The 15,285-nt window shown below is 39.6% G+C and overlaps 2 protein-coding genes across 14 annotated transcripts; one reads left to right on the top strand and one right to left on the bottom strand.

Annotated features, from left to right (window-relative positions):
• Positions 1–1,169: 1,169 nt before the first annotated feature.
• Positions 1,170–5,675, bottom strand: LOC122878246 (putative protein TPRXL). Of its 13 annotated transcripts, XM_044200798.1 has the most exons (7): positions 5,476–5,675; positions 3,721–4,555; positions 2,484–2,677; positions 2,240–2,283; positions 1,992–2,109; positions 1,688–1,862; positions 1,170–1,357 (listed from the first exon to the last, which is right to left on the bottom strand). In XM_044200798.1, exons 1-3 carry the CDS (start codon positions 5,482–5,484, stop codon positions 2,613–2,615), a joined length of 909 nt encoding a protein of 302 aa, XP_044056733.1. In that variant the 5' UTR covers positions 5,485–5,675; the 3' UTR covers positions 1,170–1,357; positions 1,688–1,862; positions 1,992–2,109; positions 2,240–2,283; positions 2,484–2,612. The 13 variants fall into 13 exon arrangements, 12 of the variants coding, with proteins under 12 accessions (XP_044056733.1, XP_044056727.1, XP_044056726.1 ...); XM_044200792.1 differs by lacking the exon at positions 1,688–1,862 and having other exon boundaries at positions 1,979–2,109; positions 2,240–2,312; XM_044200791.1 differs by lacking the exon at positions 1,688–1,862 and having other exon boundaries at positions 1,979–2,109.
• A 1,783-nt stretch (positions 5,676–7,458) lies between these two features.
• On the top strand, positions 7,459–14,371 carry ubxn6 (UBX domain protein 6). The gene is made up of 11 exons (XM_044200781.1): positions 7,459–7,669; positions 8,181–8,338; positions 8,967–9,031; positions 9,156–9,284; positions 9,425–9,522; positions 9,718–9,793; positions 9,887–9,971; positions 10,175–10,394; positions 11,068–11,198; positions 11,330–11,478; positions 12,382–14,371. Exons 1-11 carry the CDS (start codon positions 7,587–7,589, stop codon positions 12,505–12,507), a joined length of 1,320 nt encoding a protein of 439 aa, XP_044056716.1. The 5' UTR covers positions 7,459–7,586; the 3' UTR covers positions 12,508–14,371.
• The last annotated feature ends 914 nt before the right edge of the window (positions 14,372–15,285 follow it).

Here is a 15,285-nt window from a genome sequence, read left to right as displayed (position 1 = left end):
ATTTGTCTGAATGTGGGATTTTAACATTGTGATATTCCAGGAGAGTCAGTTAAAATCCTCTTCTATTATGTATTATTTTGTGTTGTTGTTGTTGTACGATTGTTTTTATTCATTAATCATTATTCAATCAATTTTATTTATGTTTGCATTTATTTATTGTTATTTTTCTTTCTCTCTTATATATCACTACAATAATAATCTATTAAACACTGTTTCTACATAAGGCAAGCTGTAATGTCTCATCCACTTGTATATTCTCAGAACATAAGAAACCTACTGTGTGATTTTCTACATAGGGACTATGATAGCTGTTACTGAAAGAAGGGAGAGTTTCTAAAACTTTCAACTTATTCTAAGAAAAGACACATACTCACACACAACATGAGAACACTGAGTGCATAATGATTGTGTATGAATCTACCTGGTCGGGTGGCATGGTGAGAGCTAACACCTCACCCTGATAACTATAAACCGAAGAGGGGGTACCCTGAGGGAAGACATCCCATGGGGCAGATTGGTGGAGACAGAGTTGTCATCTCTATAACTGTGTCACTAGAGAATAATTAACATTTCATGATCTCTGTGACCACTGGAGGGCAGTGAACGCTTTTTTTACTTTAATACCCCTTTTTTTATTCATACAAGGCAACAAAACAGTGTACAACCAAACACACCATTCACAAGTCATACAAAACCCACCCCTAATATAATATATATATATAGTAATTTCTAATTGGGTTTGATTTACAGTCATGCTTATTTTGCGATTATAACTGGGATCAGTTTAAATGCATTTTGATTCATTAACATTTTGTTAATTGTTTATTGTTTGTGTTTTGTGTAGTTGTATATGCATTTTCTTATGTGATTGTATGCTGCTATGTACTCTCTAAAATCTCATCTGGGTTCAAGTATCTCAAATTAGCACTATCTAATAATACAAAGGTATGTAGCATTTGTGTATTAATGTATTTAACTTTCATTTATAACAACTCTGAAGAAGAATCTTGCTTTTAGTTTGACAAACATTGTTGAGTACACCCAATGGTTCTGAAAGGGTCTTATTTTTTAGGGTGTAATTTTCCTTTGCCCATACAATCTGATTTTTTAACATCTAACATGAAAGGAAAAAGCCAAATGTAAATCTTGAAACCAAACAGAGACTATTCTTCTTGTTTTGACTTTTTATTTGAGGCACTCTTTTTGTATAGTTTGATCATATCAAATCTCATTGTAGTAATCTTCTTCTGTCTCAGTGGCTCTGCTCCAAATGTTCTCTGTCAACTCGTCCCCAGCATCTTTACATGAAGTGTGTTTAGTTGGTACCAGAGGTCCTCTGCCAGCTGCTTGTACTCAGCTGAAACAAACATTACAAAGGTTAACTGGACTAATACACACAGAGATGGACATTTAAATGTGACCTTACAATTCTGATTATTAATAGCAGACATCAGTTTGCCTAAACGTAGACCTGTGCAGTCTGCTATGCAACTTTTGGAACTGTATCGACTGCAACATGATATGACATAGTAGTTGTTTTGGGCTGTCCAAGTATTTGAAACAGGTATTATCTTCATAATGGCAGAGACTGCGAAGAAAGTCTTCTTTAACAACTTTAACAAGGCGAAGGCCAGAAGAGAAGTTTAAAAAAGATGAAAAAAATCTCTAAGCTAGACATGTTCTGCACCTGCATTTGACCCTCCACTTGCTCGGTTCAAAGCATAATGTGGCCTGCATGTCTACATGGCTGGATTCCTGCATCTCTTAACTGTTTCTCTGTTAGTTTTTTGGAGTTTCTCCTTCAACAGCTTGGTAACCATGAAGTTGGAAAACTTCTCTGGATGAGAGCATCTTTACTGCAGCTACTCATGTGTAACAAAGTACCGAAAAACTGTCATCAGACGACATTAGACTTTGTTTTCAGTGTATGAATGCTGTAGATATTGCTAATAAAAAAAACATAATTCATTTAACATACTTTTATGCCTCACCATGCTCTTCCGTGTCCACTACCTTATCTCGTTTCCCATCCTTGGGCTCCTCTGGGATCTTATTTTTTTATCATTTGAGGTTGCTGCTGGACCCTCTTGGAATCACCCAAAAACAATGCTGAAGGAAAAAAACACAGATAAACCTTTTATTGATTCTGACATAAATAATTGCATTATCTCCAACAACTGTATTATAAACTCATGTAAACTTAAAGTATCTATGGAGCCATTTTACTTCTTGAGGTTACCCTTTGTTATCTGGAGATGTTTGTCATCGCATCCTGTGGTTCCTCTGGGTGTTTAATAAAATCATTTTTACGTCTTACATAAGACATAAGACAGAGCCGTGGAAAACACAGATAAACTAAGCATCCATTTAGACAGCAGTACTATATACTTATGTAAACATACAGTATATCTACCCTTTGCAATAGTGAACTTTGCACACAAAATAATGAAACATTATACAATTAGATTATCACTGTGTCTCACTTTGCTCTGACATGTTATTCTAATGACTTTGCCTCCTTCGTGTCTCTTGGTCTGGCTTCACATCTCGGGCTGTTCGTCATCTCTCAGTTCATGGTGCGATTTGTCTTCATCTTCTTTCTCTTCGTTACCTCATAATATTGGGGTCCTCTGGGGTCTTCTGTTCATTTGGGTCCTGGAGTCATCGAAAGTCAACGCTGAAGGGAGAAAAAATCACAGAGAAAGCAACCAAACAGAATCCAATGCAAAATGTCTCGCTGCTGTATAGATTTTTCCAAATGATGTAATATTTTGTTTATGTAGCAGAATTATGAGTACAATATAATAGTACCTAGTGTAGGGAGCTCTACCTTAGTGCATTATAAGTTTTTGTCATTATCTAAGGATCATTTTTGGCAGTTAACAGCATCTAAAAAGTATTTATCCGACAATCAGCAGGCCAGTAGCATAAAGAATAAATAGTACGAATTCAGTAGCTTTCAAACTCACCTTTTCATTTTTTAGCTGGTCAATTCTTCCTCTCAGTGAACCAATCATATGACACGTTGTCCTGAGAAGGTGACGCTCTTACCTGTGGAACGAGTCTCTCCCAGATTCCACCATGCTGAGATACATGTGGAGGATTAACTTTACTTACCTCATTTGTACTTTGTCACCAGACTGTCTTTCCTCAGGCAGCGAGGAGAGGAGGCTGTGACGCTACTACTACTGTCATTGCTATTTTTCCCCCTTTTTCTCCCCCGTGTGGACTGTGGTCCTTGTCCCTGTTGACTTCACTTCCCCACCCGCCCATTTGACAGGCACTCTTTATCAGAGTCACAAGTACAGTGACAAGGTCACGTTTCACATCAGTGCACGCCACGTCACGCCACATCACGTCAGGTCAGAGTAATTTAAATCAAATCCAATCAGATGAAATCACTTAAAATCAATTCAAATAAAATCTGATTGGATCAGATCAAAGAAATTTCATCAAATTAATTCCAATAAAATCTGATCAAATGAAAGCGGATCAAATCACATAAAATAAATTCAAATAAAATCTGCATATCAAATCAATTCAAATCAAGTCAGATCAGATCAGATCGGATAAAATCACATCAGATCAATTCAAATAAAATCCGATCAAATCAGATCAAACAAATCACATCAAATCAATTCGTAATAAAATTAAATTCAAATTAATTGTTAGAGCGCTTCCCTGGAGGGCGACCTTCTGGAGGTGCAGCAGCTCTCTTACCTCCCCTGCCGCCACGCTGCCTGTCTCTCACCCTGATCAGGGCCCGCAGGTTCCTCACCCACTTCGGCTCGGGGCCAGCTGTCATCAGACGAGGCTTGATGGGTGTCTGAGGACTCGTAGGGTGGCTCCATGAACAAAACTTGCTCGGTTCTTCAGGACTGTCGGGGGAGCTCGCTATTGGCAGCTTTCTGAGGATGATCTTGTTCTGATCATCAAACACCACACAAGTCCAGCATTCATCCGCTGGTCCTCTGCTAGGAGGAGAGCCTGGGGGGGAGCTGGGGGAGAATCTAGGAGGGCTACAGGACGAGTTGGAGGAAAAACTAGAGGAAGAGCAAGGGGAGGAGCTGGTGGAGGAGCTAGAGGAAGAGTTGGAGGAGGAGCAAGAGGAAGAGCTAGTAGAGGAGCTGGAGGAGGAGCTGGAACAGGAGCTGGAACAGGAGCTAGAGGAAGAGCTGGAAGAGGAGTTGGAGGAGGAGGAGGAGGAGGAGGAGGAGGAAGGTGAGGAACCTGGGGAGAAACTACCATAGGGAAATGTAAATGAAGAGAAGGTTGGAGACCTGGGTGAGTCAGGGGACAACCTGAAGGAGGTAGGAGAAGATCTTCGGGAGGAGCATGTGATCAAATCAGAGGAAGAGGAGGAACTGGAGGGAGAGCTTGAGGGGGAGCTAGGGAGGGAGGCAGGAGGTGTGTGAGGGGGAGACCTGGGTGTGGAGCCTGGGGAGGAGCAGCAGGAGAGGGCTGGTGCTGGGACCTTCCGCAGGATCAGTCTCGGGCTGCTGGGCCAGTTGGGGTTTGCCGCGAGGACAGCTGTCCAAGTGTAGCGCTGATCGATCTGAAGACAGAAACAAAACCCAACCTTTAAACTTGTGCCGCATGTCACACGAACACACCATCAACTGTTTCACTATAATGACTTTCTGGAAAAAATCCTCACATCTTTAAATTGAAATGATCATCACCACAATTCAATAATACCCCATTAAAAATAAAGGAGGATAAAAGTATCAAAAGTGTCTTTAGTTGAAGCCAGTCTAACTATGTTGCATGTGTAACGTGAGAGGAAACATGGACACTGTGCTTCGCTTGGTATCACCAGACACAGCCTCAAGTCACTGAGCACAGTCAGCACTGAGAAAGACTGGATGAAAAAATTACAGAAAATGTTAATTCCTTTGAAACCACCCTTCTCCGTCACACTGGCTGTTTTAAAGTTAACAATGACTCATCTGAGATTTAGAATATTAGCTTTTATTGACATATTGCCAAATAAATGAACAGATGAGGGGCTAGGCTGAATAAAGTTCATGATGGAAGCAGCTGCCAACATCTGTATCATCAGAGAAGGGGAGACAGAGCAGTCAGATATCAAAGTCTATGAATATCAGCCTTCTCAAATCAGCTGAATTTACTGCAACCATGAAAACAACATATAACTTTATTTAGGTTTGTATATTTTGAAATGTTTCGTTATTTTTAATATAATTCACTAATCCAGCAGATTGTTATTTCAGTGCAGTGTAACAGTGCTTTGCAGTATATTGCAGTTATTTCTGCAGCTATTCAGCCAGAACCTGATTTTATACAATTCTAGCCTTAGTTATCTAAGTGGAAAAATAGACCTAAGATTGGACTTAAATTTGCAACATTTATTTTAATGCCAAGTCAAATAAAATAATGTTTCTACTGGTCTGTACAAATCTTATGTCGTTTATTAAAGATTGGTTAGATGGGTTTCAAAATAATAAATCTTACATCTTCCATGCTGAAACAGCGTTGGTCCTTGTTAGTGGGTCATCAGTCGATGTCAGAGTAAAAAGTGATGGATGGAGGTCGTCTTTTTCAAGAAATCGTCGAGTGAAACCTTTGAAAAGCACAGCGTGTTGTCTCTGCTGATGCTGAGTTTGTTTATGTTCAAATGATGATCGTGACTGAATGATGCACGTGGAGACAAAACATAGCAACCACAGAATCCTTACATTCTGACATATGTTCATCATGTCGCTGCTCTGACTGTCACTTCTCAGAATAAAAATCTTTGTATCAAGACACACTGTTGTGCTGTAAAATATATAGTGTGGAAATGACTGTGTGCTTTATGTTCCCAGTCTTAAACTGCTCAACTACAGGACATTTGTGACAATAATGCATTCGGGAAAAAAACTAAAAGATCATCCTAGTATCAGCGGCGGTTGAAGCATGTTAAATTAGTTATGTAGTTTCCTAGAGTCCATAAGTAAAGGAAACATTTTCACATGATTTGTTGTTTGTGTATTTATTACATGATTTACACAGTTGCATAAGTTGGGAGTCTGTAATCTTAGTGTTTAGTGGGCCAGCATTAATTAACTGCACAGGGGTTATTCAGTACAGACAGCAGCATGTGGCCTACGAGGGGCCATGCAAGCCATTCGTTCTCTGCCAATTTGCACCCTCATATGCATCTATTTTCATTTTCAAATAAATGTATTTTCACATACATGTGTTACATGGCTCTTTGTCTAATTTTATAAGCAGCCAGCAAAAACTGACAATATCCATAAGGACTCCAATGCGCTGACAGTGTCTTGAAATAAGATCATGAGGTTCTCCATACAGCCTGAACAAAATAATCCACAGCTTCTCTTTACAATTATTTGGGAGAGATCTCTTTGGAGGAGATTCCTACAGCTCTTTTAAAAGAACTGGCGTGACCCCACCACCCACTGACCTCTGAACTCCACCCCACTCATCCTCCAATCCCCAACGCCCGCTCGCCTCAATCTTCATTTTATTTGTAATAAATTAAAAGTTAAAGTGAGAATGAAAAATATGATGGTTATCATTATATGACCACTTCATCCCTATGCTTACCTGCTGTTCAACCTTGGACAGTGCTTCAGAACTGTGGTTAGACTGTTGATTTATGTTTGAGGACTCCTGGTATGGGATTTTGACAGTCAACAGCCAGCCAATCAGAAATGAGTCTTTTCCATGACCATCGAAGATCCGTTTGTTCATTTAATTAATTCATGTTTGATCCATGAATGTCAAAAATAATTGCAAATGTTCATTAGCTACTAAAGTTAAAATGGTGCTTGACACCTCAAAGGCACATTGTTCACAAAAAGCAATATTTAGACACTGGAGTTTTGCTTTTTGCACTTAAAACAATGATTTGAAATCAACTGTATATGAGTTCTTTGAAGAATTGTTCAGTCAGTTTCTGAAGATGATAACATCTAAATGTCAGGGCTAGTCCAAAGAGTCTACAATGAATAAGAGACATGTGCACTTTGGACCTGGCTTCATCTCTCTCTATAATGCCTATGCAATGACAATTTGCAATAATGGCAGTGTGGTAAAAGAGATTATCGAGTGCACTACGTTGCATGAATCAACTGAAAAACAGCCACCAGTATTTCTCCTGAATAAATGTGACCTTGTCAAGTTTAGTCAGTCACTAATGGAGTCCCTCAGACAACCCTGTAATAAGCAATATTTTGTTTTTGTGTATTTCTCCTGTGTTATATAGGCTACATACAAACCAGGGATAAAAGTGTGCCATACTGAATTTAATCTTTTTTAAATGTATTAAATCAAACAACTTTTTTTTAAATGTCTTGTTGAAATCGTTTATTTAAATTCGCCCTGTTCACAAATCTTCCTCAGCTAGAAATGTCTATTTTCATGTTTGATGGACTGCCGCTCTATTCTTCAGTTTTGAACTCAACCACACGGGGGCGACACGACCATTTATGAGGCGGAAGCAGTTTTCTGTCTGACAGTTTTGTTTTGGTCCTCCTACTAGCTAAGATTAGCTAAATTAGGTGCTCTTCATCTATTTGCGTTTCTACGATCAGATTTTTCTGTGACAGTTAAACGAAATGAAGAAGTTTTTCGATGACATTAAGAAAGACATCAAATTTAAAACTGCGGGCCCTGGGAAGAAACTAACAGAAGATTCCAGGCAAATACCAAACTTTTCTCAGCTGCTTCAACGCTAGAGCTAGCCACATAGCTAGCTGTGTAACGGTTGCAAAAGCTAGCAAATAGCTAGTTGCTGGTCATTAATGATTATTGGGTTGCTATTAGCATGTCGTAAAGCTAACTAGAACAATGCTGATTAGTGATTTCACAATATGTTAGGAAGCGGTTAACGCGCCGTTAGCAGCTACATTATATAATACTCAGCACAGAGGAAGGCGTCCATCTAATTTCAGACAATAATTCCTGAACAAGCTAAGGGTTTTAGTAACTAAATATACGTTTACTTGTAGCTAAGCCACCTAACTACTCAGTAGAAAATAGACTTGCTGTGTCACTGACGTTTGGATAGTGTTGTCGTTAGCATATGGAATAGCCTAGCTAGCTAAACTGCACACTTCTTAAAGCAAATTGTGGCTGTTTGAGACTTGAGGGACAACGTGGAGCCACAACATGTCTCCTCATTTCGCTTTTCCGTCCTCTTAAAACTGTAGTAACAAGCCCGAGGTGGTGCAGAGCAGCTCCTGTGCCAAGAATAATCGCCGTGCTCCCACTGAAGGAGCCCAGAGGGCTGGAGCTGCAGCCCTGGCCAGGATTGAACAGCATCCGCGGCCGAAGGTCCAAACCTCTCAGGACGCCATCAGGAACCAGGGTGAGACAAACAACCCTAATCCAACGATGGTTCACTCGGCTCTTTGTCTCTCCAATACGAGTAATGTTGCTTTGCTTGAAGTTATTACATGCAGTTGTCCTAAGAGGTTTGGGGTTGTGGAGCCCTTATTCAGATCGGGGTTATGGGTTTTGGTAATGAAGACAGTCCTGATTAAAGATGCAATTTAAAGGCAGACTAACGCCATCAGACTGTCAGTTGTTGAAAGTAATATTAGTGTCAATCCAGTGTCTTTACTGATACTATTTTAACCAATTGTCTGATTGTGTGATTGTGGTCTTCTGCTGAAATACATCTAGGAAATTAACAAGAGACAAAAACTACTCCTCTTGGAAACCACCCAATCACCTAAAAATAGGCGTTTTTGAAAAGCTTAAATCTGTTGTGTAGAAAATATATATCAATGGTATTATTATTTGATGATTCGGGACAACTTGAATTACTGGCTTCGGCTTAGTGAAACATTAGTGCAATGTTTTTTGTTCTTTAGACTGCAATGTAAGTTTGATTAAAGAATCACAATTTAGTTTTCTATTGCTTATGATCTACTGACATGTTTAATACTAGAAAAGACATATGTTTGCTGTTTTTTTTTTGTAATTGCTTGTAGTTAAAAGAGAACTGGAGGCAGAGGCAGCTGCACTAGCTGAAAAAGAAAAGGCAGCTACAGCAGAGGTATGTAGTACATTGACAAGTTAGGTTAAATCAAGGTTTCTGAAATGACACCCATAACATTATATATGAATCACAGTGATCAGTATTTAGTCTGACAATATTGGTAAATGACCATTCTTTCCAGGGATCCAAAGTGCCAGTGAAAGATCCCGCCTGCCTCTCAGTGTCAGGTGTGTATTTCACCTGCCCGCTAACTGGAGCCACTTTAACTAAGAGTGAGAGGGACGTGCACATTAAAGAGGCCATTTTAATGGTACGTCTGAAGATATTGTCACTTGTTGTCGTTTTAGCTCCAATTAGAACGTGTTAATCTAAACAATTTAATCTGAATGTGACTGAATGTTAATCTACTGAGTATTGTTGATAAAACATGTACTCTGTTGTTACTGTCAGCGGTTTGAGGAGGATGCAGTTGAGGCCTCTGTTATGATGGTCCACACGTTTAACAAAGACAGAGAGAAAGTGAAGGCTGCTGTGGACATCATGAGCAAGTAAGACACTTGGCAGTGGTTGATGATCATGCTAATGACACATGTAAGGTTATCGTCCAACTAAGGCTGACTTTGACTTTAGTTTTTGACTTGTTTTCTGTTATTCTCACATAGATGAATATATTCCATAACTTGAAATTTGAATGTATATTTTAAATCATGTTATTTCATGTTTCTTCATTGTTTTGTCAATAGGTATGTTGAGAATATATGTAAGAATCCTACAGAGGAGAAATACAGGAAGATTAAACTCAGCAACAAGGTGTTCCAGGTGTGTTTGTACTATGGACTGCAAACACTTGACATTTAATGGGAAACCTTTTTGCATTTCCTTAATGTCATTCCCTATTTTGATTTATTTCAGGAGAAAGTTCGTTGTGTGGAGGGCAGTAGAGAGTTCCTGCAGGCCCTGGGCTTCATTAGCATTATGCTTCCTGTTGAGGGTCAAGGTAAATTAATCCTGATGCCTTCTGATAAACAACTTCCTTATCAACAGGGTGTTGGTGTCTGTGCACTGCACTTGTCAGTGGTTTTCCCTTGATCTATCGCAGTCAACAGGTCAGGAAAAGTCACCCTGGCAAACACAATTTCTCATTAACATTCAGTCAGTTGTAACATATTTTGATTTGTGCTTGCCTTTCCTGGAGATCAGAGGAAGAAGAGGAGTTCCTGGTGTTACCTGAGCAGAGTCCCGATGACCTGGAGTTGATGAAGGAGAGGAGGGATCGTCTCCAGAGAGGAGAGCCAGTCAGAGCTCAGCTGGACAGGCAGCCTCAAGCGTTCAGACCCTCTCCCAACGCCCAACACTTCGAGCTGCCCCAAGAGTTCTACAACCTGACAGTGGAGGAGCTCAAGAAGGAGCTACAGCAGAGGTACAAAATGTATTTATGTTGTACACATCTAATTGCACCTAATTCTCTGATTTTGGTAGTGATGCCAGGGTGGTAGAGTAAAGATCTATATCTGATTCCTAACATCAGCTTTTTCAAATTTGCGTAACTCTCTGTCAAAGTGCGATTTTGCACTCCTGACTCATTGTGCTTGATTAAATCTTGCACAAGCAGCACTGGACTGTTGCAAAACAACCACATAAATGTCTGTGCTCTTGTGCACAGCAGACTAGTTGGTTATAGCTTGTGTTCTACACAGCTTCCCAGTTTGAGTCAAAGTCTTCAGGGGGGTGCAAAACACTACATTTTTGTTGAAAGCATGGTGGCTGTGTCACACATTCAGTATGTCCAGAAATTCTATTGAAAAAAAGAGATACTATCTGCTGAATATTTGACTCTCCTGCTTCCATATGATATGATATTCATTTCCCTTCAGGAAAAGACAAGAGTAGATGTAATTGGCCAAGATTGTTAACAGCCCTGAACACACCCATCAGTAATGTACGATAATGGATCCCTTCAATCCTGCCGTTTTATGTGCTCCATCCCTGGGTGCATCAGGCACACCTCCCTGCACTGTGGTCTAGTGTGTTTGTCCAACATCATTTTCGAGAACCTGCACTCAATGTCCAGAGTGTATGTGTGTGTTTCCCAGGAGTGAGGTGGTGGAGAAGAACGCCATGCTGCGCACCAAGGCCATGAGGGAGAAAGAGGAGCAGAGGGAGAGAAGGAAATACAACTACACCTTGCTCAGGATCAGGCTGCCTGATGGAAACCTGCTACAAGGTTTTTAATTTTTATCAATTCAGAACAATGCAAAATGAGTCAACAACCTAACAGAACAACACAAAACAAAGCTTTGTTGAAAGCCCTGATAAAAATGGAAGTGAGTCAGTATAGATGATGTGTGATTCCAGGGACCTTTTATGCGTGGGACCGGCTGCCTGTGCTGTTTGGATTTGTACGGGAGTGCTTGGTGGACGGCTGGCAGCCCTTTGAGCTCATTGCTCCTGGAAGTCAGAAACTGCAAGAGTCTGAAGAAGTCGCTCTTGCAGAGTGTAACTTGGTGAGTTGAAACCAGAGTGCTCTCATGAAGGACTGGATTAGATTCCATGTTTTTTGGTCACGTACTAATCATTCAATGGTAAGGCTGGTGATATTTATTTTTTCTATTGTAAACAAATCCAATGAAAAGACTGAAACCAACAGTGAATTGATTCTACTAACAAGTATTGTCTGTGTAGCCAAAGCCTGATACAGCTTGTTCCTCTGTGCCATAGAGCTCAATTGTTGTCCAAAAACTATTAAAAACATACGTACATGAGCCACATTATTACATATTTTACATATACACTGTCCTGTTGGCGTAAATACACCAGAACACCAAATGGGTATTCATCCACTGCAGAAAATAGTCCACAACAAATGCACTGTTTGTGCGTGTTTGAGCAATGTTTGCTAAAAACTACAGTGCCCAGCTGGTATAGGAAACCACTGAGTCCTTTTGTTTGTTTGTTTTAAACTGAACGTGTATATTTGAGGCCACTTTTTAAAGATTTACACCTTTAGTAACAAATGAGCTTGGTTGAGGTGCCACAGGCGGATTAGGGAAGTCGGACAGTATTGAGAGACGGACCAACACATTGTTGGTTTTGGTCGTTTCATGGGATTTGTTGACAATAAGAAAATAAAGAATAACGTATATTAATAATAATAATAATATACTTACATAATTGATCTAGTAAAAACACCAAACATTTGTTGTTTTCCATTCTGTGACATTGTTTATTGAATAACTGTAGGCTCTGGTAATTTGTGCTAGACATTTGTTATTATGTTACTGTCTGTTAATGACACAACAAACCAATATATCAATAATGAAAAGAATTGTGAGTTGCAGTCCCAATACAAACCGAGGTGTCATCTTTTATTCCTGCAGTTGATATAAAATTGTGCCTGTACGTTTTAGGTCCCTGCAGCTCTGCTCACATTTGCCTGGGATGCAGCTGTGCAGGCGGATATTGCAGCTGCAGGTGGAAAGAGCCCCTCCCTCCTCAAACCAGAGCTGCTGGAAACCATTCGGACCCTGAGCTGAGCGGACTCCTCCTGCGCTCCCCCCCCTCTTACTGGGGTGGAAATGCCCCTTGCAAATGACCAATAATAAGTTTATTTTTACAAATTCTAACTTAAGTCAGTAGCAGTGATAGATTAGGGGCAACTTCACCCTAATGCACTTGTTTTGCTGAGCATACCCTTCTCTCTCCATGTGGGGATAATGTCACACTACAGACTGTCTCAGCAGCACGTTGTGTTGAGGGAAGTATTACTAACAGATGTAAGGAGAAAAGCAAGGGACAAGTGTTGTTTTTTTGTTGCAACCTGAATGTACATGTTGTGCAGTAAACAGACTCGGTGGCAGCAGCCCTCTGTGCTCTGCTACCCAACAGTCAGCCAGTCAGGTATACATCACGTGGCATGTTAAGAGACCTTGTTTAACTGTGTCAACACTTCCTCCCCTTTTTTGAAGTAAACGGTTCACATATTACCAGTGTACACCTCCTACTGTACAGTCATGTAGAAGAAAATCAAGAGTAGTGAAGCAAAGTAAATCCAGTCAGGTACTGTTGTTGACGTGGATTAGGTATCTCAGCACCTAGCTTGCTGGGTGTCTGTGCACTGGCTTTACTTGAGACTTGGAATGCTGTTAGTTTAGTTTGGCGGTGCTCAAGTGTAAACAGTGTTTTGTCTGGTCTGAGTCTGGCTTGCCCGTTTGTCCTCTGCTCTGCAGTGGCCCTGCACTCCTTGGTGTTGTACAACATACTTCTCTGGTTGCTTCAATAATTAAAACGTCAAATGTAATTTATTTTTGTGTATGAGCACAAGCCCAAATCATGAATCATAAATCAAACTTTTTTTTTCTGGATAATTTGAGATGTCATTAACTGATAAGGTCCCCGTGTATAAAGTTTTAGTGTTAGCTATGTGCTCGAGATTCTAATACCAAAATCTTTTCTTATATTTTACTATTTAAGCACTTTTCAGGATTATTTAAAACTTTATAAAAAACACTTTAGGGGTAAAGTGTGCCCTAAATGTAAAATGACAAAAAAAAAAAAAACCCCAACTCAAACATATTGCTTTGTTCACACTACTCATGTGATAAATGGTTCACACTGCACACACTGCAGAAGCTTCATGTAACCAACGTTTTCTGGCACGCACGCAGGCATGAATTATATTTGTTTAAAACTGCCGGTTTTAATTCATCCTGAGACTTGTATTTATTTGTATCAGACACATTTCCTTGAGTCTATATTTCAAACAGGGTAGGAGTATATGAAAATGCAATTAATAGCACCTACCAGCCCACTGAATCCAACGAGAAATGAGTTTTAAATTTACCCCAAAATAGGGTTAAATGTTTTAGAACCACCCTTTCATGTCATTGAAAGTTAAAACATTTACTTTATTAGTGGTTTTGCTTTACATGAATCTATAGCAGGTAAATCTGTATAAACTAATTATAGTTTCTCCTGTTTGTGGTCGGTTAATATGACAACAACCTACCTCTCATTGCTTGTCTAATACATCCCAAGTGAGTTGAAAACAAACAAGTAACAGAAACAGATCTTATCCTTTTTGTAAAAACTATAGAAGTCATTGTTTCCCATTATTAGTTGCACACTAAAAAACGCAACACATTGTAACTGCTGGGTAATAATTTGATGGACAACCCCAGCATTTGTAAGGCCAAGTCAGCCATAAGCACCATTTCTGCACTCCTGTTCAGCCTGTCCACCAGTTACCTGCAAGTATTCAATGGAAGGATGTAAATGTTTTATCAGCATTGTAACCTTATTAAAATATTTAGTGAGCAGTTGTGATCTGTCCAGATGTTCTGAGTTGTGTTGTTACTTTATAACCTACCTGTAATAAAGATCGCTTGCATTGCATCTTAACTTTTGTATTTGAATTATGAGGCAAGTCCGTGTTTAACTTCAATCTGTACCTAAAGGGAAGCTTTACAACCACTAGACATGACATACTGAATATACAAGAACCATTACAATGCTGAATTTCCTAAAAAGCTCCTTCAACTGAGAAATGTTTTGCATTCTAGTGTTGGACATGTACAAGTATTTAAATAATGCTTTATTGAAAACAAACGTGTTTAATCAAAACACAAATTACTGGCCCACAGTGGTAATACACAGTGCCTTTTAAAGATGGTCACTCTCGTCTGACTTTTTAATGTTTTGATTTATAACAGTGAATCAACAGCAGATGTAATTCAGCTTGTTTACCAGTGATTAAAAAAAGACTAAACATGAAAACAAATGCTATGTCTGTTGTAACTCTACGCATCAGCAGAAACACACCATCTCCACCATGAATCCTGGTGGTGGCAGCTGCATGATGTGTGAATGCTTCTGTGTAGATGGACTTGCAGCACAATACAGAAACCCTGGGAGGACAACCTGCAGTCTGCAGAGGAACGCCAACTTTCAAAACAATTTTACTGTTTCCCGGAGTGGCCAATCATTCCAGACGTGCACATTAGGTAATGATTTGTAACAGAACAAAAAAGCTCCCCATGCAACCAGTCAGCACTTGAGCAGTTTTGCTAAAAATGGGGAATAATTGTAGCAAAGGGATTTTTGGATTTGTTCATTTTCCCTAGACATTTCCTGGAGAGAACTATGCAATGTGGTACTAATTATAGGGAAAGAGACAGTGTTCAGTAAGTTCACTTTGAACCCATTAATTTCAATCCATAACCTAGAGTCCTTTATTCAGTGCACAGCAGGTCAGCTGAACATGTTAAAAAAAAAAAAAGGAAAAAAAGTAGTGAGATTGGTCTACAGGCGAGCAT

Source organism: Siniperca chuatsi, linkage group LG6 (genome assembly GCF_020085105.1).
Source record: "Siniperca chuatsi isolate FFG_IHB_CAS linkage group LG6, ASM2008510v1, whole genome shotgun sequence".
Taxonomy (NCBI): Eukaryota; Metazoa; Chordata; class Actinopteri; order Centrarchiformes; family Sinipercidae; genus Siniperca; species Siniperca chuatsi.
This window is presented reverse-complemented; position numbering and strand designations above follow the sequence as displayed.